This window comes from Canis lupus, chromosome 6, assembly GCF_003254725.2.
Source record: "Canis lupus dingo isolate Sandy chromosome 6, ASM325472v2, whole genome shotgun sequence".
NCBI classification, from domain to species: domain Eukaryota; kingdom Metazoa; phylum Chordata; class Mammalia; order Carnivora; family Canidae; genus Canis; species Canis lupus.
Genome location: NC_064248.1, coordinates 42,798,655 through 42,822,625, shown reverse-complemented (window position 1 = coordinate 42,822,625; position 23,971 = coordinate 42,798,655). Strand labels below are relative to the sequence as shown.

Sequence of the window (23,971 nt, the reverse complement as noted above, 5' to 3'; positions counted from 1 at the left end):
AGAAAATGAGACTTGATTAAGGTAAAGACGGAGAGAGGTAGACTAAACAGGAAAGGAGAATGAGAAAAGAAATAGGGATGAAATCAAGAGGACAGAGAGAAAATGAGACTTGAATGAGGTAAAGACACAGTGGCCTCAGGAAACAGCGTGGTTAGTGCAAGTAATTTTTTTAATGTCCCAAATAATAGCTGTGTTTTTTATTTTTATTTTTTTTTAAATTAAGTCAGCAAATTGACAGTGTGACCTTTTTTTCGGCCTAACTTAGGTTTATACTCTTGATGTACCAGATGCATTCTATTACTGTTACAGTCCAGACCCTAGTAATGCAAATGGAAAAGATGCCATTATGGAAGCAATGGCTGAGCAGATAGTAACAGTGTGTGCTACCCTGGACGAAAATCCTGGAGTAAGATATAAAAGGTAAGATACTCAGTAGTGTCTGTATATTACGATTTCTATTTGATCTCTAGTGTAAAGGTAAGTAATGTCTCTGTGCTTGTGTTCATTGGTTTGCAGTTTATTTTCCATGTAGAATTATGCTGTACATATAGAAGATATAGTTTAAGGTTGAAATTTCAGAGCAACTAACAGCCTTTATTACTAAATTTCAGAGCTTAAATTTGGTGTGATTTGCAAGCACTTTTTCATGAGTTTAAGAAATGCTTAGAGGAAGGGTCTTTGTTGTGATATAGAGAATACAGTCTTAAAGTTAATGTTTTATTACATTTTCACCAAATTTGAATTGCTATATTATCTGAATAGTGGTTTTAGTGTTGAAGTGTTCATAGTGTCTAATTCCAGTGGCCATTTTAAATAGATTATTGGGGTTTTTTAAAAAGATAAAGTTTGACTTTGATACTATGTACTTTTATTTATTTGCTTCTTTTTAAAAATAAAATTTACTGTGAAGTATATTAATTACATATGTATGGCTTGGTAAATCATTCCAAAGTGAACATATCCTCTAACCCCACCAAGGTCAAGAAATAGAATGTAGATGGCATCTCAGAGGTTCTGCTCATGATCCCCCTTGATCATCACACCATCTCTCCTCCCCAGAGGTGACTGCTATCCTGACTTCTAACACATTTTTAGTTTTGCCTGATGTTGAACTTGGTAAAATGAAATTATATAATATTTTTTGTTTCTGGCTTGTTTATTCCACATTATGTTCTGAGAGTCATTTATGTTGTTGTATGTAACCAGACAACTTGGATTTTAATCCCTGCTAATTACTAGCTGTGTGACCCTTATGCCTTCAGTTTCCTTATCTATGAAATGGGAATGATAATAATACCCATCTTATAAAGTTGTTGTTAGAACTCTGTAAAGCTTTCAGAATAGTGCATGGCACTAGTAAAATGGTAGTAGTATAAATATACTGTGGTACTTCCTATAAGTATTATCACTCACTTCTCTTTTAGAAGTTTCTTTAATTTAAACATTGGCATTGGTCAAGTTTGTTGGCCCAACTGTTTAATTTCAAATTCATGTGATACCTTAAGCTATATTACTCTCAACCACTTAAAAAATCTATTAATTACTTAGAAAAGTATAGCAAATCCCATTAATTCAGATGTTACCTAATAAGCTCTACTCATACATACATCAGGTCTTGAAAACATTCTTTTTCTTATAGGTAATGTACTAATTACATTTCAACTTCAGGAGAACAGAGCTAAGTGGTTTATCTTCTGGTAGAGTTCAGTGTTCAAGTTTCTGCTCTTGGTATTAGCTCTGTTGAGGGAAATGAGTAAATATAACCAATTAATAATTTAAAAAGCTCACCTATGGACCTGTTTTGAGTTCTTAAAATAGTTAAAGAATAATTTAGGCTTTTAAAGTTCTACATGTATTTTCTCAAAGCATTCCTTTTTTTTAAATTTTTATTTATTTATGATAGTCACACACAGAGAGAGAGAGGCAGAGACACAGGCAGAGGGAGAAGCAGGCTCCATGCAAGAGAGAGAGAGAGGCAGAGACACAGGCAGAGGGAGAAGCAGGCTCCATGCACCGGGAGCCCGATGTGGGATTCGATCCCGGGTCTCCAGGATCGCGCCCTGGGCCAAAGGCAGGCACCAAACCGCTGCGCCACCCAGGGATCCCTCAAAGTATTCCTTTATATCTTCTGGACTGTTACAGTGTAATTCTAACATAAAATTACTTCCTTTTGAAATATTTTATTTTATTTATTTATTTATTTTTAAATTTTTATTTATTTATGATAGTCACACACACACAGAAAGAGAGAGAGAGAGGCAGAGACACAGGCAGAGGGAGAAGCAGGCTCCATGCAGGGAGCCCGACGTGGGACTCGATCCCGGGTCTCCAGGATCACACCCTGGGCCAAAGGCAGGTGCCAAACCCCTGCGCCACCCAGGGATACCTTGAAATATTTTAAAGCAAAATGGGTAATAAATTATTCTTTATAGTTGCTGCTTTATTTAACTCTCCAAAGTCCTCACAATGAGATCCTCTGTTTTTGAGGTTGGTATGCTAGTTGAGGAGCCTTTTCCAGCATTTTTCTTGTAGACTCAAAAGTACCATAATAACATGTCACTGATCATGAAGTTTTAAGTTAGACTATGATTTTATCATTTTAGAAGAGAGTGATATACAAGATTTTATGCAAAAGATTATATTGGAAAGATGATCAGCTGTTAGAGAACATGTTGGGATATCGCACACTGCTAGTGGGAAGGATAATTGGTCAACTTATTTGGAGAGCAATATGCTAATATCTAGAAAAGTAAAAATAATATACTTTGTGACTTGGCAGTTATACTTTTAGGCAAACATACTGACTTAAATGTCTATTCTTAAGGGAATGAATACATAGAATCCAGTAGAATCATATGATCGAATACTATTTAGAACTAAAATGATAAATTTGGTATATATGTGTCAACATAGATCTCAAACATATATAAAACATATATAAAATAGTAACTATATATAACAGCATTGACAGGAAGACTGCACACCAAATTCATGATCTTGGTTAGATAGAGTAGTGGAGAAGCCTAGGAATTGGGAAGGAAATAAAAGGAACTGCAATTTTACTTATATGTATTATTTTCTTTACATTAAGAAAATTGAAGCACATAAAAGGTTTACATTTGTAAAATCCAGACAAATTAGTATAATATTATATTTGTTATTATCTGAATTTTTCTGTTGATAAACTTTTAATAAACTAGCATGGTTTAATTTTAGAATTCAGCTTTAGATATTATAACATATGTTTTGAAAGAAAGATAATTGTTTGAACATTTTTTCCACTTTTAGTAAACCTCTAGATAATGCCAGTAAGCTTGCCCAGCTTGTTGAAAAAAAACTTGAAAACTACTACAAAATTGATGAAAAGAGCCAAATAAAGGTAATGTATAAAAGGCAAATAGCGATTATGCACAAAGTCTGTTATTTCTTCATAAAGCAAAAAAGCTATTGTTCATTTTCCACTACTTATTGGGGAATCATTAACATAGATGGTAGCTGAAACCTTAATAGTGTGGTTTTTGTGGGGAAGATACATGTTTGAAGTAAGCACTATGTCCAAATCTGGGCTCTGCCATTTAATTTATAGATATGTCCATTTGGGCAACTTATATAACTTTTCTGTGCCTGAGTTTTTTTATCTACAAATGGGGATAATAAGAATACCTATTTTATAAAGTAGAGAGAGGGTTTTTATAACAATGCTTGCTACTGAGTAAACAGTATATTCTAGTTATTGCTAGCTCTGTGACTTTGTACAAATTATCTACTTGAGTTTTTTCATTTATAAAATGGATGAGGTAAACATATTAGCTTGGTTGATTAGTATGAAGATGAGGCAAATTAACGTGTCTGGCACATATAGGAGTTTAATAAATGGCAGCTATTATTATCTTATGAAAATAGTATAAAGTAATCGGAGACTAAGGTTGAGACCTGGAGAATACCAGCATTTAGGCTTGGGTTGGAGAATGAAGTGAGTAGACTGAAGGAGGTGGGGCCAGAGGCTAGGGAGCCATATGAAGTGAACGGAAGAAACTGTTGATAATTTAGAACTAAGAGGAGATGAGAGAGGAAACCACTGATAAAGTGTTTTTTAGTATGTGAAATGAAAAGAATAATACATAGAATGTAAAGGGAACGAAAGCAGGGCTTGAATCTTTTTCTATTTGGAATCTTGGAAGGCATCCCAGTGGAAGGGGCTCTTGAGCTTAAAGAATCAGTACATTATAGAAGAGGGACTTTTTGCTTTAATAACCTGATTCTTTGGCAGAGGCATAATGAAAAAGGGAAGTTCACAAACAGCTGCACTGAAATGGGAGGGTGTAAGCTTAGATGTAGTGTTAGTCTAGAACTTTAAAAGTTACTAGAGGTCTGGTGAAAGCTGTTCTGGTTGTAGTTAGGAGGATAGTGGCTCAGTGGGTAGCATAGTAATAATAAATGTATGTTGAATGAGAGAAGAGACATACAATCAGTATGTTAGTAAATACCCTTTTGTCCTTCATAATTTCAATGAAAAAAAAAAGAATCCGCAATAAACAAACTTGTCCTTTCCATTTTTCTGCCTGGGAAATTATACATCCTTCAAATGCTGGATAATTTTCCTTCATTTAAGGGCATAATGAAGTGTCACCTCCTTTCCGAAGCGTTTCCTGACTCTTTAGGTCAAATGATACTTCCTTCCACATATCATAACCCCAATCCTTAATATCAACTTACATTGCACTTTTTCTATTTGTGTTTTTGAGGACTTAAAACTTACATGAATTGAAGGCTAAGTGCTAGGCACTAAATGTCTTATGGTGTTATTACATTAAATCTTTACAGTCATCGGTTCTACAGAACAGCAGAGGTTCTGGTTGTATTTTGTTTTACAAATGAAAATACTGAGATACTAACAAGTTAAACAGTTTGTCTAAAGTCTTATAGCAAAATAGTGGTCAAAATTGGACTCCAACCTGGATCTCTGTGATTCCAGAGGCCATGCTCTTAACCATGTATTTGTCTCAAGGTTTATTTTACAGCAAAGCAAGAGTTTTTGAGTGAGATAGTAAAGTGGTAGTACAAAGCTCCCAAAGTAGGAGGGGATCCAAGAGGGTTGTCCCTGTCTCAAGGTTTAAATGAAAATGGTTAATTAAAAATTTTTAAAGGTCTATTTCATGTAATTTAACTATGTCTCATATATGTAAATAAATAGGAAACATCTGTCTAATGAGTTGTAGTTACTTATTTTTTTCTTTGAAGGTTTTATTTAAAGTCAAGTTAACATATAGTGTTAGTTTCAGGGGCAGAATTTGGTGATTCATCACGTGCATGGATTTGTAGTTATTTCTTACTGCTTTAATAATTCAAAAAATTTATTAATTTCTAAAACGAAGTATGGAAAATACTGATATTAACAATACTTTTCCCGCCACTGTTATTCACTGTTTCATGATTAGTGCTATTTGTGAATTAATAACACGGCTTTCGTTTTGATTTGCCATCCTAGCTGGCATGAGTATAATCTTTTTAAATAGCATAACAGTTAAGAGCACAGGCATGGAGTGAAACTGACCTGGGATGGAATATCTGTTCTGCCACTGACTAGCTATGTGATTTGGGCAGGTTACAAATTTTAAGCTTTAATGCCCTTGTCAAATGGAAATAATAATACCTGCCCCACATGGTTGCTATAAGAATTAAATTATATATTTTTTGCTTAGCACTTGTGCTTAGAGCTTTAGTAAATACTATTCATAATTTATATCAGTTTTAGGGTCTATGGAGCTGAATTCCTCAGAAAATGGATTTTAGTGCAAGGCAGATGTTACTTTTTTACAATGAATTTTCACAATATTGTAATATTGAATATAACCCCTTAATCTAATTATGAAAGCTTTCAGTTTTATAGTCTTGTTTTTCTCTTTGTTGTGCCACTCTGAATTTCTATTTTAATAGAACTTCATGTTCTTAAGAATGAGACAGAACTTAGGAGAAGTCTGCTTTTGTTTTCTGAGATATTAACAAGGTGTTCACACAAAGAAATTCAAATTTCTGAAGATAATTTTATCTTGTTATTCCAGGGTAAAACTCATTCCCAGCTCATAATAATTGATCGTGGCTTTGATCCTGTGTCCACTGTCCTGCATGAACTGACCTTTCAGGCAATGGCATATGATCTACTGCCAATTGAGAATGATACATACAAGCAAGTATAACTTGAAGGGCATATAAAGGGCATATACAAACAGAATATATAGGATATGAGCATTCATGTAGGCACCAGAAATCTAAAGCCCCTGTAACTTTGATATTCAGAAACCTAACCATTCTCTTACCGCTATAATCATAACTTGTTAAAAATATCTTGACCTTGTAAGTTAATGGATAATTTGCTTTGAAAAAGCTTTTTTGGTATAGTTACTTCCTTAATTAATGTGTACAACAAAGGTACATTTAAACAGGTAGAATTTGGACTTTTTGCTTATGTTAAGAGTAAATACCAGGCTCACTACTATATTTGTTGAAGTGGAAACCATATTCAAACTTGTTAGGCTATAATTATTCTGACTCACACATGCAAAAGTGTCTGTGTGTATGTCTTGTCAATATAATGTATTTAAGAAGATTAGGAGACTGGAAAACTGAATAGGATAACTACTAAGAATGGGCATAGTGTTACTAATTTGATACCTATTGACTTATCTCTAATATAAGCATATGTAGTTTAAAAGTAATGCCAAACAGAAAGCTAAATGAAAAGTGAAATAACTTTTCTATCAAGGAACTATTTTATTGTATTATTGTGAATCATTTTGAGCATATATAGATGTACATACATGTATATATTACATGTTAATATCATAATCTCTAAGTCCAAATTGGCATTTTTCAGCTATGATTTACTGCTTAAGCATAGTAGAAAAAGGAAAATGAGTTAGTTTTCTGAAATTTTATATTTAAATTAATCTAGTAATTCTAATAGATGAAAAGATCTATTTTCTATTGTGTGTATTGTAATTTATGTGTTTTTTGTTGTGTGTTTATTTGTATTCTGGTCAAATCCTGGCTCCTAAATTTTTCTCTGTGTAATTTATATTACTGTCTGGTGATATATAGGAATCAGTATTGCTATTTTTCTAATATAAAAGTAGTTTTAAACAGTTTATTCAGAGTTTTCACTGTTTTTTTTTTTTTTTTTTAATTTTTTTTTATTTATTTATGATAGTCACAGAGAGAGAGAGAGAGGCAGAGACACAGGCAGAGGGAGAAGCAGGCTCCATGCACCGGGAGCCCGACGTGGGATTCGATCCCGGGTCTCCAGGATCGCGCCCTGGGCCAAAGGCAGGCGCCAAACCGCTGCGCCACCCAGGGATCCCTATTCAGAGTTTTCAGAAGAGATACTGTTTATCTCTCGTCGTTTAGTCTCTAAACCTTCATTGCCCAAGAGATTTAAAAAAGAATTAAATTTTTATTTATTTATTTATCTATCTATTTATTTATTTATTTTTTAGGATTTATTTATTTATTTATGATAGACACAGAGAGAAAGAGAGAGAGAAGAGAGAGAGAGGCAGAGACACAGGCAGAGGGAGAAGCAGGCTCCATGCCAGAAGCCTGACACGGGACTCGATCCCGGGACTCCAGGATCGCAACCTAAGCCAAAGGCAGGCGCCAAACCGCTGAGCCACCCTGGGATCCCCTAAGAATTAAATTTTTAAAAAGGAAAAAGAGGAATTAAAGGACTTGGTTTCAGACTATAAACATACATGTCAGATTTTTTTTTTTAAAGATTTTATTTATTTTTATTCATGAGAGACAAGAGAGAGAGGCAGAGACACAGGCAGAGGGAGAAGCAGACTCCATGCAGGGAGCCCAATGTGGGACTCGATCCGGGGTCTCCAGGATCAGGCCCTGGGCTGAAGGCAGAACTAAACCACTGACCCACCCGGGCTGCCCCATGTAAATAACCTAGTATTTACAATATTTATCTCTCACAAGGCACCTGTGGCTTAGTTGTCTAAAGCATCCCAACTCTTGATTTCAGCTCAGGTCAGATCAAGCCCCATGTCAGGCTTTGAGCTGGGTGGGTATGGAGCCTGCTTAAGATTCTCTCTCCCTGTCTTTTTGCCCCTCCCCTTCCATCCATCCATCCGTCATCTCCCTTCAACCCCTCATTTGGCTCTGTGATGGGTGTAGTGCCTACTTTAAAAAAAAAAATTTCTCTCCCTAGGTTTGATGGCAAAGAAAGCCAGGTTTAATTTTTTAAGAGTAAAGAAGAGGCTTAAAAAAAAAAAAAAAAAAAAAGCCAGCAATACTCTATTATGAATCAGGAAAGTCCAGAGATAAGACTAAGATGGAAGCTTGAACTACTTATGTTTTGTAGTCCATTACAATTGTTAATGGAACCAATACAAAGCAGAAAATTCTCAGTATCCATATTCTACTTTTTATTTTGGTGATTGATTGATTTTTGGTGATCTCTTTAAATGTACTCTTAAAATAGGGTTGTCATCTTCTTTTATTATTGTTAGGCTTACTGCCTGCCGTAATCTTTGTTTATAAATCAAAGGTTAAAGATATTATATGAGTACAAAGTGGCATTTTAAATTGCAAATGGGCGGCTTCCGTTCTTAGTGTATTCTGAGTGAGCACAGTCACTCTACCTTTGGATATCTGCAATTAAGACCACATAGGTAAATGGTTTTATAGGGGGGCCTATAATTTGGGGAATTCTGGAAGTGAGTGCACTCATACAGTAGAAATCTACATTTATTGTCTGCAGTTTAGGGCTGGGAAAGTTCAAAGCTGCCCTTCCTAATCTTGGCTCAGGAAACTGACAGTTGCAAGGGTGATTGAATCTCCCTAGCTCCACAGATGGAAGGAGGCTATCTGCATAAAAAAGAGAAGGGAGAAATTACATTTGGGGAGGCATTCAGGAAGCCCATTTTGAGTAATTTCATGAACTCCTTGAATTGCTTCTTGCTTCAGTAGGACTCATTAAAGCAATCACAATTTTTTATGACTACATTAGTTTTTCTCTCATTTCCTTTCCCATTCTTCAAAGGAGATGTGGTTTATAGGATTAGGGAAGAATATAGAAACAGATAATACATGTTTATGAATTTATTTACTTGGATACATGTTTATGAAAGTGTGAACTCTGACATCAGTATTTAATAGGCTACATTAGGGGTGAATTTCTGTTCTTCACTTAACGAGTCTTTGATAGTTATGTTGATGGTTATGATGAACACATCAAAATAGTATTTTAAGCAATTAGGAGATGTTAATATAAATTCAGTGTTGTTCTTAGAGTTGATTGTAGGACATTGAATTTTTGTTTCATAAAATACCATTTTGCTGACCCTAAAACTATAATATAGCTAAATCCTAACATTTGAAAACAAAAATATCTTGGTAGATAGCACTTTGATTTTTAATGTAAGGATAGCAATATGCCATAGTTTTGATTAGGTATTCATTATCCTCCTAAAATATTGATTGAATAGTGTGTATTGTTCAATTTCTTGAGCTGAGTGTTAAAATTAGTATTTGTAAAACTGTTTCTTCCACTTTTGGTGGGGGGTAATCCAAAAGATTTATATTTCTGTCTACTTGCAGATACAAAACAGATGGGAAAGAGAAGGAGGCAATCCTTGAAGAAGATGATGACCTCTGGGTCAGAATTCGACATCGGCATATTGCAGTTGTATTAGAGTATGTGAACCCACTTTAATTTTTATTACATATTTTTCAGGCACTATGTACATGAAAGTGTATTTTATAATCTAAAATATTTCTCTAAAGAGTTACACCTTGGAAATCTAAAGAATTTCCTCAAATTTGACAGGGAAATTCCCAAACTAATGAAGGAAATTTCATCAACAAAGAAGGCAACAGAAGGAAAGGTAAGACTTTTATTTAACATTCAAAATAATATGGTGAGTTTTAAAATGTGTTTAAAGTTTTTATTTTATCTTTTTAATTTTCCATTTGGCAAAATTTCTGACATACACAAAAGTAGAGAAAATGAATTCCCATGTACCTATTACCTAATCTCAATAGTTAGCAACATTTTGTCTGTCTTGTTTCATTTGAATTTATTTTTAAATTTTTATTTTATTTTTAATTTTTTAAAAAAGATTTATTTATTCATGAGAGACACACAGAGACAGAGACATACATCGGCAGAGGGAGAAGCAGGCTCCCTGCAGAAAGCCTGATGTGGAACTCAATCCCGGATCCCGAGATCACATCCTGAGCTGTAGGCAGACAACCACTGAGCCACCCAGGTGTCCCTGAGTTTATTTTTATTTTTATTTTTTATTTTTATTTTTTTTTCCTGAGTTTATTTTTAAAAGGCCATTTTAGCTGATTTCATCAGTGCATTTTTTGTTAGATATTTTTTTTATATTGAGGTGTAATTTACCTAAGTGCACAAATCTTTTTTTTTTTTAAGATTTTTTTATTTTATTATTTATTTATGAGAGAGAGAGAGAGAGAGAGAAAAAGAGAGAGAGGCAGGGACACAGGCAGAGGGAGAAGCAGGCTCCATGCAGGGAGCCCGATGTGGGACTCGATCCCAGGACTCCAGGATCACGCCTGGGCCTAAGGCAGGCACTAAACAGCTGAGCCACCCAGGGATCCCCTAAGTGCACAAATCTTAAGTATATACTGAGTAAATTTTTACTTTTATATGTATATATTTGGAACCACCACCTAAATCAAGATAGAAAACCTTTCCATCATTCCAGAAGATTATACAATAATATCATCTGTGAATAAAGAAAATTTAACCCAATCCTTTCCAATCTTTATACATTTTAAAATAGTTTTCTTTGTAGTTAATATCTCTTAGCTTTATAATGTAGAACAGAATTGATGATAGAGGATATCATTGTCTCATTCCCAGCCTTAGGAGAAACATGTTTGAAATTTCACCTTTGAGTGTTGTATTTTAGATACATCCTTTTGTTGTTGTTGTTGTTGTTGTTGTTGTTGTTGTTTTTGAGAGAAAGCACAAGATCGGGAGGGGTGGGCTGAGGGCAAGGAAGAGAGAGAATCCCAAGCAGTCTACACACCTTGCATGCGGTCCAGTGTGGGCTCCATCCCAGGACACTTGAAGTCATCATGTGAGCCAAAATCAAGATTTGGATGCTCAATTTGCTGAGCCACTCAGGTGCCCCTTTAGGTTTATCCAGGATTATCCTATTATTAATTTGCAAGTAGGATGTTCAGGTTTTTGTAATTAGAATGGGTGTTAGATTTCATCAAATGTTTTCTTAGCATCTATTGAAATTATTTTTCTCCTTTTTTCCGTTAATATGACAAATTACATTGATTCTCTAACAAACCAACCATGTATTCCCAGAATAAGTTGCACTAGTCTTGATGCATTATCCTTTTCCTATAACACTGAATGTATTTGCTAAAATTTTGCTTGGGATATTTAATTCCAGGTTTATGAGAAATATTTCCCTGTCATATTCCTTTTTTATTTTTTTTAAAAGATTTTATTTATTTACTTAGAGAGAGCCACTTGTAAATAGGGGGAGGGAGAGAGAATCTCACACAGACTGTATGGAGCACAAGATGTCCAGTATAGGGCTAGATGTCACAGTCTTGAGATCATGACTTGAGCCAGGATCAGGAGTCGGACACTCCCCAACTGAGCTGTCCTGGCACCCCAGAATGTATCCTTATATTTTCATAGTCTACCTTAAAGTATACTTTTGCCATGTCCTGAATAATTCAAGAATCTTACAACAGTTTAACTACATTTATCCCTTCCTCTTTTGTGTTATTGTTTTCATATATTTTACTACAACATGTGTTTTATAGACTAAAGATATCATTTGGCGGGGGCGGTGCCTGGGTGGCTCAGTTGGTTGAGCATCTGACTCTTGATTTCTGCTCAGGTCTTGATCTTAGGGACCAAGCCCTGTGTGAGGTTCCATGCTCAGCAGGGAGTCTGATTAAAATGATCTCCCTCTGCCCCTTGCCACCCCCAACCTATGCTCACACTCTTTTGTTCTCTCTCTAAAAATAAATAAATAAATCTTTTAAAAAGATGTTATTTTTGGGATCCCTGGGTGGCGCAGCGGTTTAGCGCCTGCCTTTGGCCCAGGGCGCGATCCTGGAGACCTGGGATCGAATCCCACGTCAGGCTCCCGGTGTATGGAGCCTGCTTCTCCCTCTGCCTATGTCTCTGCCTCTCTCTCTCTCTCTCTCTCTCTCTCTGACTATCATAAATAAAAATTTTAAAAAAATGTTATTTTTGTTTTAAATTCTCAATAGACTTTTGTTTGTTTTTTGTTTGTTTTTTAGAGAGAGAGAGAGTGTGGAAGGGGTGGGGAGGGGGAGAATTTTAAGCAGGCTCCATGGCCTGCATGGAGCCCAACATGGGGCTCTGTCCCATAGCCCTGAGATCATGAAACCAAGAGTTGGACATTTAACCGATGGAGCCACCAAGGAGCCCCAATTCTCAGTAGACTTTTATATTACCCACATGTGTGTGAAATTTATTGTTACTTACTCCTTACTACTCTTCAGTGTTTTTCCATGAAGGCTGGATGAATTTTCAACTTTTGTTTTATCTGAGGATATCTTTGCTTTGCAAACTTTTCAGGTACACTTTTGCAAGATTTAAAATTCAAGGTTGGCAGTTTTCCTTTTAGCAGTGTGAAGATTTCAATGCATCACCTTTTGGCTACCATAGTTTATATTAAGGAAGCCAGCTTTCATGTTGTTTTCCTGAAGATAAAGTGTCTTTTGGGACGCCTGGGTAGATCAGCAGTTGAGTGTCTGCCTTTGGCTCAGAGCGTGATCCCAGGTCTTGGGATCAAGTCCTGCATTGGGCTCCCTGTGAGAAGCCTGCTTCTCCCTCTGCCTATGTCTCTGCCTTTCTCTGTGTGTCTCTCATGAATAAATAAATCAAAAAATTTTAAGTGTCTTTTTAAAGATTTTCCCTTTATTTTTGATTTTTAGCAATTTAGCCATCATGTTTCTTACTGTAATATATTTTTCTTGGTATGTCTCTTCCTTGCATTTCTTGAGCTGTTTGAATCACTGGATTAGTAACTTTCATCATATTTGTAAAATTCTTGGCCATTATTTCCTCGTGTCTTGATTTCATCCTACTATTTCTCCTTTCCTCCCAGGACTCCATCTACTTGAGTTAGATTTCTTTTTTTTCTACCATATTCTACATCTTTTACATTCTGTTCCTTTTTTTTTTTCCCCATACTTTTTTCCTCTTTGCTTTAATTGAATGTTTTCTATTAACCCGAGTCTCCTATTTCTGTCTCTGTTGATGTCCATTCTCCTGTTAAAGTCATTCTATATATTGTTCTTTTTACATTGATTTATAAAAGTTCTTGCTGTATAATATAAAATTCTGTGTGTTTTGACAAATTCCTACAATCATATAACCACAGTCAATATATAGAATACTTCCATTACCTTCCCAAAATTCCTTTTTGTCCCTTGTAGATAACCCCTCTATTCAGCTCTGATCTGGCAACCACTACTCTGTTCTCTGTCTCTATAGTGTAGCCTTTATAATACAGTAGGACTTCTCATTTATTGTAATACACTTGTATTCATGTTGCATGTAACAGTGGCTTCACCAACTAAATACTGAGTAGTGTTCCAGTTTCTGTGTATACCACAGTTTATCTACTCAAGTTGTTGAACATTTTTTTTTTCAGGTTGTTGGTAATTATGAGTAAAGCCACTATAAAACATTCAGGTCTCGTATAAACAGGTGTTTTCATTCACTTGGGTAAATGAGTGAAATTGCTGGGTCATATGGTAAATGCTTTTTTAACTATAAGAAAATTCCAAACTGTTGTGGCTGTACCATTTTATACTCCCACCACCATTATAGGAAGTCACTTTGGTTTTATTTTTATTTATTTTAAGATTTTATTTATTTATTTGAAAGAGAGAGAGAGAGTGATAGTACGAATAGGGAGGAGATGGAGAAGCAGCTCCCCACTGAGCAAGGAGGCTTATGGAGGGCTTAATCCCAGGACCCTGGGATCACAACCTGAGGAGAGGATAGACTCTTAACCGACTCAGCCACCCAGACATATTTGACAGTGTTTTTTTTTTTTTTTTTTTAATTTTTATTTATTTATGATAGTCACACAGAGAGAGAGAGAGAGGCAGAGACACAGGCAGAGGGAGAAGCAGGCTCCATGCACCGGGAGCCCGACGTGGGACTCGATCCTGGGTCTCCAGGATCGCGCCCTGGGCCAAAGGCAGGCGCTAAACCGCTGCGCCACCCAGGTATCCCGACAGTGGTTTTAATTTCTAATACTGTATTTAGTTTTAAGATAGCTGTTGAATTTTTTAAATAAATTCTAATTTTCTGATGAAATACTGTATCTTTTTCATCCATTTAGTCCATCTTTTCCTGTTTTCTTTAACATAAATATGTAATTTTTGAATTTCTTGTTTGCTAACTCCCCAACATCTGGATCGTCTTAGGTCAGCCTTTTTTTTTTTTTTTTTTTTTTAAATTCCAGTATAGTTAACATACAGTGTTATATAAGTTTCAGGTGTACAATATAGTGATTTAACAATTCCATACATTACTCAGGTGTTTATCATAAAGTGTGCTTTTAATCTCTTATCACCTATTGCACCCATTCCCCCTGCAACTCCCCCTCCGGTACCATCAGTTTGTTCTCTGTAGTTAAGAGTCTGCTTTTTGGTTTCTTTTTTTCTTTGTTCATTTGTTTTGTTTCTTAGATTCCACATGAGTGAAATCGTATGGTATTTCTTTTTCTGACTGGCTTATTTCATTAGCATTAGACTCTCTAGATCCATCCATGTTGTTGCAAATGGCAAGATGTCATTCTTTTTTATTTCTGAATAATATTCTATTGTGTATATATACCACATCTTCTTTGTCTGAGATCTATGTTTATTGACTATTTTATCGCTTCACTATTGATCACTTTTTTACATGTCCAGTAGTATTTTGGTGTATGGTAGACATCTCAGATAACATATTTCAGAGGTTCTAAATGATGTTTGTTTGGTTTTTTTTTTTGCAAATAGTATTAAGTTCTTTTCTGATGGCTGGGTAGCTCAGCAGTTGAGTGTCTGCCTTTAATCTGCTGATAAGTAACTTTAATTCTGTTGAGACTTAATACAAGGTGCTGTTATGGTGAGTGTATTTCCTTTTGTACTTAGTTCAAAGACATAGTCCTAGTACTGAATGTCTGGTATGTTCACTTAGCTCTTTCTTCTTTTTTTTTTTTTTTTTTTAAAGATTTTATTTATTTATTTATTCATGATAGTCACACACAGAGAGAGAGGCAGAGACATAGGCAGAGGGAGAAGCAGGCTCCATGCAGGAAGCCCAACGTGGGATTCGATCCCGGGTCTCCAGGATCGCGCCCTGGGCCAAAGGCAGGTGCTAAACCGCTGTGCCACCCAGGGATCCCGCTCTTTCTTCTTTGGATCAGAGAATACCAGTATTTTCTTACCACTAAGATCCCTCTGAAATCTTTGTTTAGCATTTAGCCACCCAGCAGTTGTTCTGTGGCAGTCCTTTAAGAGTTTTCCTGTTTATATGTGCACCTTAGCTTTTGGCTAGGGATCTCAAGCAACCCTTCTTTGAGTTATGTTGTGACTAGCTCTTTCTCTGTAGCACCAACCCCCCCCCCCCCCCCCCGCCGCCCCGACCCTACCTCACGAGCCCCAGCTCTGATCTCTTTCCTCTATCCAGAGAGACTAGAGCTTTTTACATGAATTCTGCTTTCTTTCCTATGTTTGGGAAAATGTCCCAGTGAAACGTCAGGGTCAGTACAAGGATCACCTATGCTTTCTTTTGCTCAAGTATCTTAGCTTTAAGCTCTTTTTCTCATACATTGGCTGAGAGCTCTTATGTATTTTGTCCAATTCTGTTTATGGAGGGAGACTAATTCTGATACCAACTACTTTGTTGTAACTTACAGTCTTTTGAGCTTTTTTTTTTAATTTGCCACATATTTAGAAAATTAACAATAGGGGGATCCCTAGGTGGCTCAGCAGTTTGGCACCTGCCTTCAGCCCAGGGCGTGATCCAGGAGTCCCAGGATTGAGTCCCAAATCGGGCTCCCTGCATGGAGCCTGCTTCTCCCTCTGCCTGTCTCTCTCTCTCTCTCTCTTTCTCTCTCTGTCTCTCATGAATAAATAAATATTTTTTAAAAATTAACAATAAAACTACAAGATTTAAAAATTATTATATAGAGGGTACCAAGGTGGAGCAGTCAGTTAAGCATCTGACTCTTGGTTTCAGCTCAGGGTATGATCTCAGGATCATGAGATTGAGCCCCTCCTTGGGCTCCGGGCTCAGCACAGAGTCTGCTTAAGATTCTCTCTCTCCTTCTGTCTCTCCCCTCTGTGCGTGCACTCTCTCTCTCAAATAAATAAAAATAAATCATAAAAAAAATTAAGAAACTGCAAAAATTGTTATACAGGATATCTGCATTATAAGTTTGTTTTAAAAATGTTTGACTTTTTTTTTCTAGACATCACTTAGTGCACTTGCCCAGCTCATGAAAAAGATGCCCCATTTTCGTAAACAGATTACTAAGGTAAGCAGTATTGTATATGAGATTACTTTATCATTTTTAGTGTATTAGTCCATCCAGTTCTATAGTCAGGATTAGTAGTGGGTGTCTTGGGATACTTGGTATTAGTTACCCTCTAAAATTCATCCAAATCCAGCTTCAACTTTTTGTATCTTTGTCTTCAGCAGCTAGAGAATTTTGTGTTTATCAACTTAAAAAGAAAATTCAACATTGGATTAACCAGTGGTGGTTCTGCTTGGTTCTTTAATAATTATATATTAGTAGTTAAGAGCAGCTAAGCCGTGTTAGCATTTAAACTGTTCATTTTGCTGTATCAATCCTTCTTATGAGTCATTGTCAGAATAATCTTAACACATTTTTTTTTTTATCATATGGCACCCTGATCAAGAACCGATAATATAAATTCAAAAACTTTTTCTGTTGGACTTTTAGGGCTTAGCTTTTTTTTTTTCCCCTGACCACCTTTATCATTACTCTTAAACACATAGTCAACCCTTCCATTTTATTTTTTGCTGTCTCTTGATTGTCCCCTGTGGACCATGTTAATTCTCACTTCTCTTTTTTCTTGAACTATTTTCCTTTTTTACGTGGTACCTCCTTTCCACCTCAGCCCATAATTTCCTTCGTGCCCATCTCACAAGTTTAATATTATCAATTGTACAAAAAGAAGTTAAAATGTATTCAATAATTGATTTCTTTTGTTTTTCAGCAAGTTGTTCATCTTAACTTAGCAGAAGATTGCATGAGTAAATTCAAGCCTAATATAGAAAAACTCTGTAAAAGTGAACAGGTATGTGCAGAGTGAGAAATACCTATGTCATCATAAACTTCTAGATTAAACTTTGTAAGATGCACTAAATCACAGAATCTCTTTTAGAAGGAGGCTCAACTTGGCAGTATTTAAATACATCACTCCCCGGTTACCTGGGTGGCTTAGTCGGTTTAAGCATCTGACTTGATTTCAGCTCAGGTGTAGATCTCTGCAAGGTGGAATTCAGGCACCGAGTTGGGCTCCACACTTGGGCATGGACCCTACTTAAAAAATAAAAATAAATAAATAGGGATCCCTGGGTGGCGCAGAGGTTTAGCGCTTGCCTTTGGCCCAGGGTGCAATCCTGGAGACCTGGGATCAAATCCCACGTCGGGCTCCCAGTGCATGGAGCCTGTTTCTCCCTCTGCCTATGTCTCTGCCTCTCTCTCTCTCTCTCTCTCTCTCTCTCTCTCTCTCTCTCTGGCTATCATAAATAAATAAAAATTAAAAATAAAATAAATAAAAATAAAAGTAAATTAATAAATAAATACATCATTCCTCTCCAACATTATCAGGTAGCTATAGGTATCATAATAAGCAGTCTTTCCTAATCTATAATTGTGTGTTTTGGGTTAAATGTGATAATTTTAGTGTTTGGAACATTATTTCAGAGTAATGCTATTGGCAGGCCTTTCTTAATAGGTGCAACATTTAATGCAGCACCCTGCAGCATACTACATTGGCACATTTAACTTGTTTTAAGAGTCCCTCCTGCCCCCCCTCCCCCACCACCGCCATAATGCCAAAACTGTTTAGACCGGTGCTAAGAGAAATGGAATGCAAGCGCTATTGAATTTTATTTGTTTGATTTTTTTTGAGACACTGAGAGCAAGAGAGAGCATGAACAGGGAAAGGGCATGGGGGAGGGAGAGAGAATCTTAAGCAGGGGTTCAATCTCATGACCTTGTGATTATGTATTACCTCAGCTGAAATCAAGAGTCAGACATTTAACCAACTGAGCCACCCAGGCACCCCAAGCCATATGTAATTTTAAATATTACAGTATAGCTGACTCTTGGATGGGGATCAGGGGTGCTGATCCCCCCCCCACACACACACACAGTAAAAAAGTCCATGTATAACTTTTGACTCCCGCAAAACTTGACTCCCCCACTCTAATAACCGTCTATTTGACCAGAAGCCTTACTGATAACATAAGCAGTTGGTTAACACACATTTTGTATGTTATATGTATTATATACTGTATTCTTACAGTAATGCAAGCTAGAGGAAATGTTTCTAAGAAAAGCATAAGGAAGAGAAAAATACATGTAAAGCACTTTGTTATATTTATTGAAAGGGATCCCTGGGTGGCGCAGCGGTTTAGCGCCTGCCTTTGGCCCAGGGCGCGATCCTGGAGACCCGGGAACGAATCCCACATCGGGCTCCTGGTGCATGGAGCCTGCTTCTCCCTCTGCCTATGTCTCTGCCTCTCTCTCTCTCTCTCTGTGTGACTATCATAAATAAATGAAAAAAAAAATTTTTTTGAAAAAAATCCATGGATAAGTGGATCCGCACACTTCAAACCCGTGCTATTCAAAGGTCAACTGTAGTCACGTTAAAAAGGTAAAAAGAAAGGTAGTTAATTTAAACAATGTATTTTAAAAAAATAAAAATAAACAATGTATTTGACTTGATCTAATGTTTTCCAAACATTATTTCAACATGTAATCAATATAAAAAATATTAGTGACATATTTTACATTCCTTTTTATGCACCAAGTCTTCAAAATCTAGTGTTTTCATTTATAAACACAGCTTAATTCAGGCTAGCCACATTTCAAGTGCTCATTAACCACATGTGGCTCAGGATTACCCTAGAAGCATAGGTTTAATCTTTTTTTTTCTCTGAATTATTTTTTTGACTTTTTATATTTTGTACAATCAGTAGTTTACAAGTAATGCCTGTATTTGAAGTATCATCAATGTTACATTAAAATTTAGCAAGATTTGCGCAGCCCCGGTGGCGCAGCGGTTTGGCGCCGCCTGCAGCCCGGGGCGTAATCCTGGAGACCCTGGATCGAGTTCCGCGTTGGGCTCTCTGCATGGAGCCTGCTTCTCCCTCTGCCTGTGTCTCTGTCTCTCGCTTTCTCTCTGTCTCTATGAATAAATAAAATAAAATCTTAAAAAAAAAAATTTAGCAAGATTTAAGATCTTTAAAAAAATATTTTTTTTAAGGTTTTTTTTTTTTTTTAATTTTTATTTATTTATGATAGTCACAGAGAGAGAGAGAGAGAGGCAGAGACATAGGCAGAGGGAGAAGCAGGCTCCATGCACCGGGAGCCTGATGTGGGATTCGATCCCGGGTCTCCAGGATCGCGCCCTGGGCCAAAGGCAGGCGCCAAACCGCTGCGCCACCCAGGGATCCCTAAAAAAATATTTTATTTTTAATCTCTACCCAGTGTGGGGCTTTGAACTTAACAATCCTGAAATCAGGAGTCACATACTCTACTGACTGAGCCAGCCAGGTACCCCTGGATTTAAGAGATTTTTAATTGAGAAGTGAACTTGGATTATAGGCCACTGACTATATTTAATTTTCATTAAGGACCTGGCACTTGGAACTGATGCAGAAGGACAGAAAGTGAAAGATTCTATGAGAGTACTCCTTCCAGTTCTGCTCAACAAAAGTCATGATAATTATGATAAAATAAGAGCAATTCTACTTTACATCTTCAGTATTAATGGTAATAGAGACTTTATTTTTATGAATATATTAAAATACTCAAATCTAAAATCACGTTATAATAAGTAATTACTATTGATCATAGGAGAGTCTTAGAAAATTCAAAAGTAGTAGCTTATGTTGGGTAAGATAAATATAAGGAAAAATTGGAAATTGGGAGAAGATTGAAGGATATATAATTAAACATTTGCTTTTATTTAAAAAGCTTTATTCATGGGTACTACCTGAAACTAGACATGATTGTGGTAGCAATTATGTGATTGTGCACTCATATTTTTATCTAAGGAACTACGGAAGAAAATTTGGACAGGTTGATCCAGAACGTAAAGATAGAAAATGAGAGTGACATGATCCGTAACTGGAGTTACCTTGGTGTTCCCATTGTCCCCCCAGTAAGAAATCTTTCGTTCAATATATATTCCTATCTGTACGTATATGGTTGTTTGCATTAAATATGTTTTCTTATGTGGGAATCCAAGTAAATAATCTTCTTAATTTTACTCTATAGATTTGGTAAGTAAAAATTTTTACATTTTGTTTTCTGTATATGAGTAATTTGGACAAATACATTTTTCTAGTGAATTTATATCTTAGGTCTTCTGTTATAATTTACTCTTTATGCTTTTCTCTGATTCCTTTTATAGTAAATCTTGAAAGAACTCTGTTTAGAATCTCTCTTTCCCATCAAGCTTTGCACTTTTGAGTAAATATATTTTCTGGTACTGATACATATTTTATCAGAGCACAAAATTATGAAATTATGTGACTCCTCCTACTTAGATTTTTTGAGTAGGCATTTCTACTCTTAGTTGTTTTTTTTGTTGTTGTTGTTGTTGTTTTATAAGAATATATTAATTTGAGAGAGAGTGAGCAAGAGAGAATGCTCACAGCAGAAGGTAAGGGGCAGAGGGAAAGGGAGAAGTAGACCCACCACAAGCAGAGAGCCTGACATGGGGCACAAGGATCAATCCCAGAACCCTGAGATCCTGATGTGAGCCGAAGGTAGATGCTTAACCCACTGAGCCATCCAGGTGCCCCTGCACTCTTAGTTTTATTGAGTCAAACAGTCAACATAGTATTTGCTGTACTTTAAATACCTTTTTAAGAAATGTAATAATATTACTATATAAGATTACGGGTTTAAAATTTTTTTCTTCTATTAGTCTCAACAAAGTAAACCATTAAGAAAGGATAGGTCTACAGAAGAAACTTTTCAACTCTCTCGATGGACACCTTTTATCAAAGATATTTTGGAGGTAAAATTCATTAAATTTTACTTATACCCTAAGTGCCTTTGTGTAGAATATTTTTTCCTTTTTTATGTTTATCTGTCAGTCTGAGCATATCTGTTGGTCAGAAATTTCTGCTGTACTGGGAGGGTTCATAAAAGAAGGCTGTATCTGGGGTCAAGGGTGGAAAGGAAATGTGAAGATTCTTTAAAGATCTCAAACAAACTTACAAACTGCCTCAAAATAAATAAAAGTAAGCATACATACTGCCTTATTGGAAAAAAAAAAAAACCCTGTTGTTTTAAATAACTATATGTAGCAGAAGGTTAAATAATTTATTTGAATGAAAGTTCTACAAAATAACGTTTGCATACAACCAGTTAGACTCTGGTATTCTTGGAAAAGTATTTGTGTTATTAAACTGTAAATTGTAAATTATAGTTTGCTGTTCCGTCCAACAGATGGCTTATGCCTTTAGTACTGTTTGCTTTTAGAAACTAATATTCAATTATGGGAAATTAGAAAATGAACTAATAAAAGTTGTATTATGAGCAATAAAATCATGACATTGATTGTTCAGTTATAGTTTCATTTATTCCAATTTTCCTTTGACTTAAACCTGTTTCAACTTTGCTTTGGGAACTAAATGTGTATAATTTATGACTATAATTTTCCTGTTTTGTTTGGCTGATTTTGTCATTCACACATTCTTAACCATAGGTGAAAAGTTTAAAGAATTTAGACTTTGTTTTCTACAACATAACCTACCCATAACAAGGATCTAGCTGAGTAGTTTTTCTTGGCTGGTACATTTAAAATAAGAATTGACTTCCTGAATCCTGTAATAAGTATTTGCATGTTAATTTAAAAAGTTTAGTTTTGGCTCAGTGGCATTCTAAGACCTTCAGGATTTCTCCTGAAACTTGATTTCTTTGCTTCTTATAGTTTTAATGAAATATTCTTGGATTACTGAATACCTTTTGCTCATTCTTTATGCCCATGTACTAGTAATACCTTTTATATTACTGTGCTGTAATGCAGTGGTCTCCAGATTGTTATAATCATGCATAACTTAACCATAAAAATTGTGAACATAAGCTTATAGTATATGACTATTTATAAACTATGTATTACTGTGCTGGTGAGAAACATAATCTATATACCTAGCAAATCCTATATCACAAACCCTAAAAAAATTTTTTTAACAAAAGGAAAAGTTCTCTCATCCCTTAGGTCAGGGATGCACATCCTATTTTAGAGCCACTGCAATGAAGGGCAAGGCCTGGGCTCTCCAGTAGCCTAAGAGGTATGTCAGGACTAGGATGTTATTTAGAAACCCCTAGCACTCTAGAGATAAATGTTTTGATAAGGTCTCTGCATTCCTTATACCAGTATTGGAGACCCTCCACGTGAAGAAATGTAGACATTCAGTAAATATTGGTTTAATAAGTAAGTAAATGATTGCATTAGTTTTTGAAGCAAGTAAGATTTGTAAGTATCAGAGAGAAAGCTAACCTTATTTCATTAAATATTTACATACCTTTAGGTCCCTGACTTGTAAACACAAGTTTTGAGTTTTATGTAAAATGCACAAATAAAAAATCCTGGAATTTACATTTTTTTGTTGGTGTTAATTCTTTTCTTCCGTAGGATGCCATTGATAATAGATTAGATTCAAAAGAATGGCCATATTGTTCCCAGTGTCCAGCAGTATGGAATGGCTCAGGAGCTGTAAGGTAAAACCTATCAATGAAAGCCGGTGAAACTGTCGATATGATATTGCAGACTAATAATTGAAATGGTACAGAAGTAACTCTAATATTGGCAACATTCCTGGAGGCATAGTCACTTAAGAGACAGGTTTTCTTTAACTTCAACCTGTTTTAAGTGATTCCAGGTAAGCAGTATGAAAATGTACTGTATCATTAAAAAAAAAAAAAAGTTTCCTACCTTATACTGGAGTGTCAACTCCCAATCCCACCCTACTTTACATAATACCAAACCATTGTCTCTTTTGTTCATTAAATGGGTAAACACCCAAGTCTCTTGTTTGCTAAGATTAGACTAACACTCCACTAGGCTGACAAGCCTCAACTTAGTTTACCACTCCAGTGTTTAGCTTCCTCTTTACTGCTAGCCTTTGGAGATTTCTCTTATTTGTTTATTTTCAGCTGTGCTTTTAAAAAGGAGTTCACTCTTATTTTAACCAAAGCTTCTAGGTGCTTCCTAGAGTGAGATTTCAGGATCTAGGGATTTTATTATTATTATTTTTTATCTATCAGAATGTAAAACACCAGCACGACACCTTATACATGTATGCAAAACAAATTACTTGTTTTATTTTGTTTGATTATATTTATAATCCCATTGTCCTAAAATTGCTATTCAGAAATTTAAAAATTATTGGGATCACATAATTGTTTTGGGCATTATTATCTCCTTTTTTCTCTTTTCTTTCTTTCTTCTTTTTTTTTTTTTGCTTTTTCTTTTGAAAAAATTTTTTTTTATTTTAGAGTGTGTGTGTGTGCGCACGCGCACACCTGCGCACAAGAGTGGGGCAGAGGGAAAGAATCTCAAGCAGACCTCCCCACTGAGCAAGAGCAACACAGGGCTCGATCTCAAAACCCTAAGATCATGACTTGAGCCAAAATCAAGAGTTGGACACTCAACTAAC

At 35.8% G+C, this 23,971-nt stretch overlaps 1 protein-coding gene across 4 annotated transcripts in view; it reads left to right on the top strand.

Moving 5' to 3' along the window:
• STXBP3 (syntaxin binding protein 3) overlaps positions 1-23,971 on the top strand; it is a 56,131-nt gene that overhangs the window by 21,990 nt on the left and 10,170 nt on the right. For 2 of the 4 annotated variants that reach the window (XR_007411349.1, XM_025417412.3), the window contains exons 7-17: positions 266-420; positions 3,289-3,379; positions 6,063-6,187; positions 9,604-9,699; positions 9,833-9,890; positions 16,509-16,574; positions 17,281-17,361; positions 19,931-20,069; positions 20,354-20,460; positions 21,232-21,324; positions 22,948-23,033. Coding sequence is in view for 3 of the 4 variants with exons in the window: in XM_025417412.3 (XP_025273197.1) it covers positions 266-420; positions 3,289-3,379; positions 6,063-6,187; positions 9,604-9,699; positions 9,833-9,890; positions 16,509-16,574; positions 17,281-17,361; positions 19,931-20,069; positions 20,354-20,460; positions 21,232-21,324; positions 22,948-23,033 (1,097 nt within the window). In the remaining variant the exon portion in view is untranslated. The remainder of the gene's footprint in view (positions 1-265; positions 421-3,288; positions 3,380-6,062; positions 6,188-9,603; positions 9,700-9,832; positions 9,891-16,508; positions 16,575-17,280; positions 17,362-19,930; positions 20,070-20,353; positions 20,461-21,231; positions 21,325-22,947; positions 23,034-23,971) is intronic. The other 2 variants (XM_025417414.3, XM_049111603.1) reach the window with 2 other exon arrangements.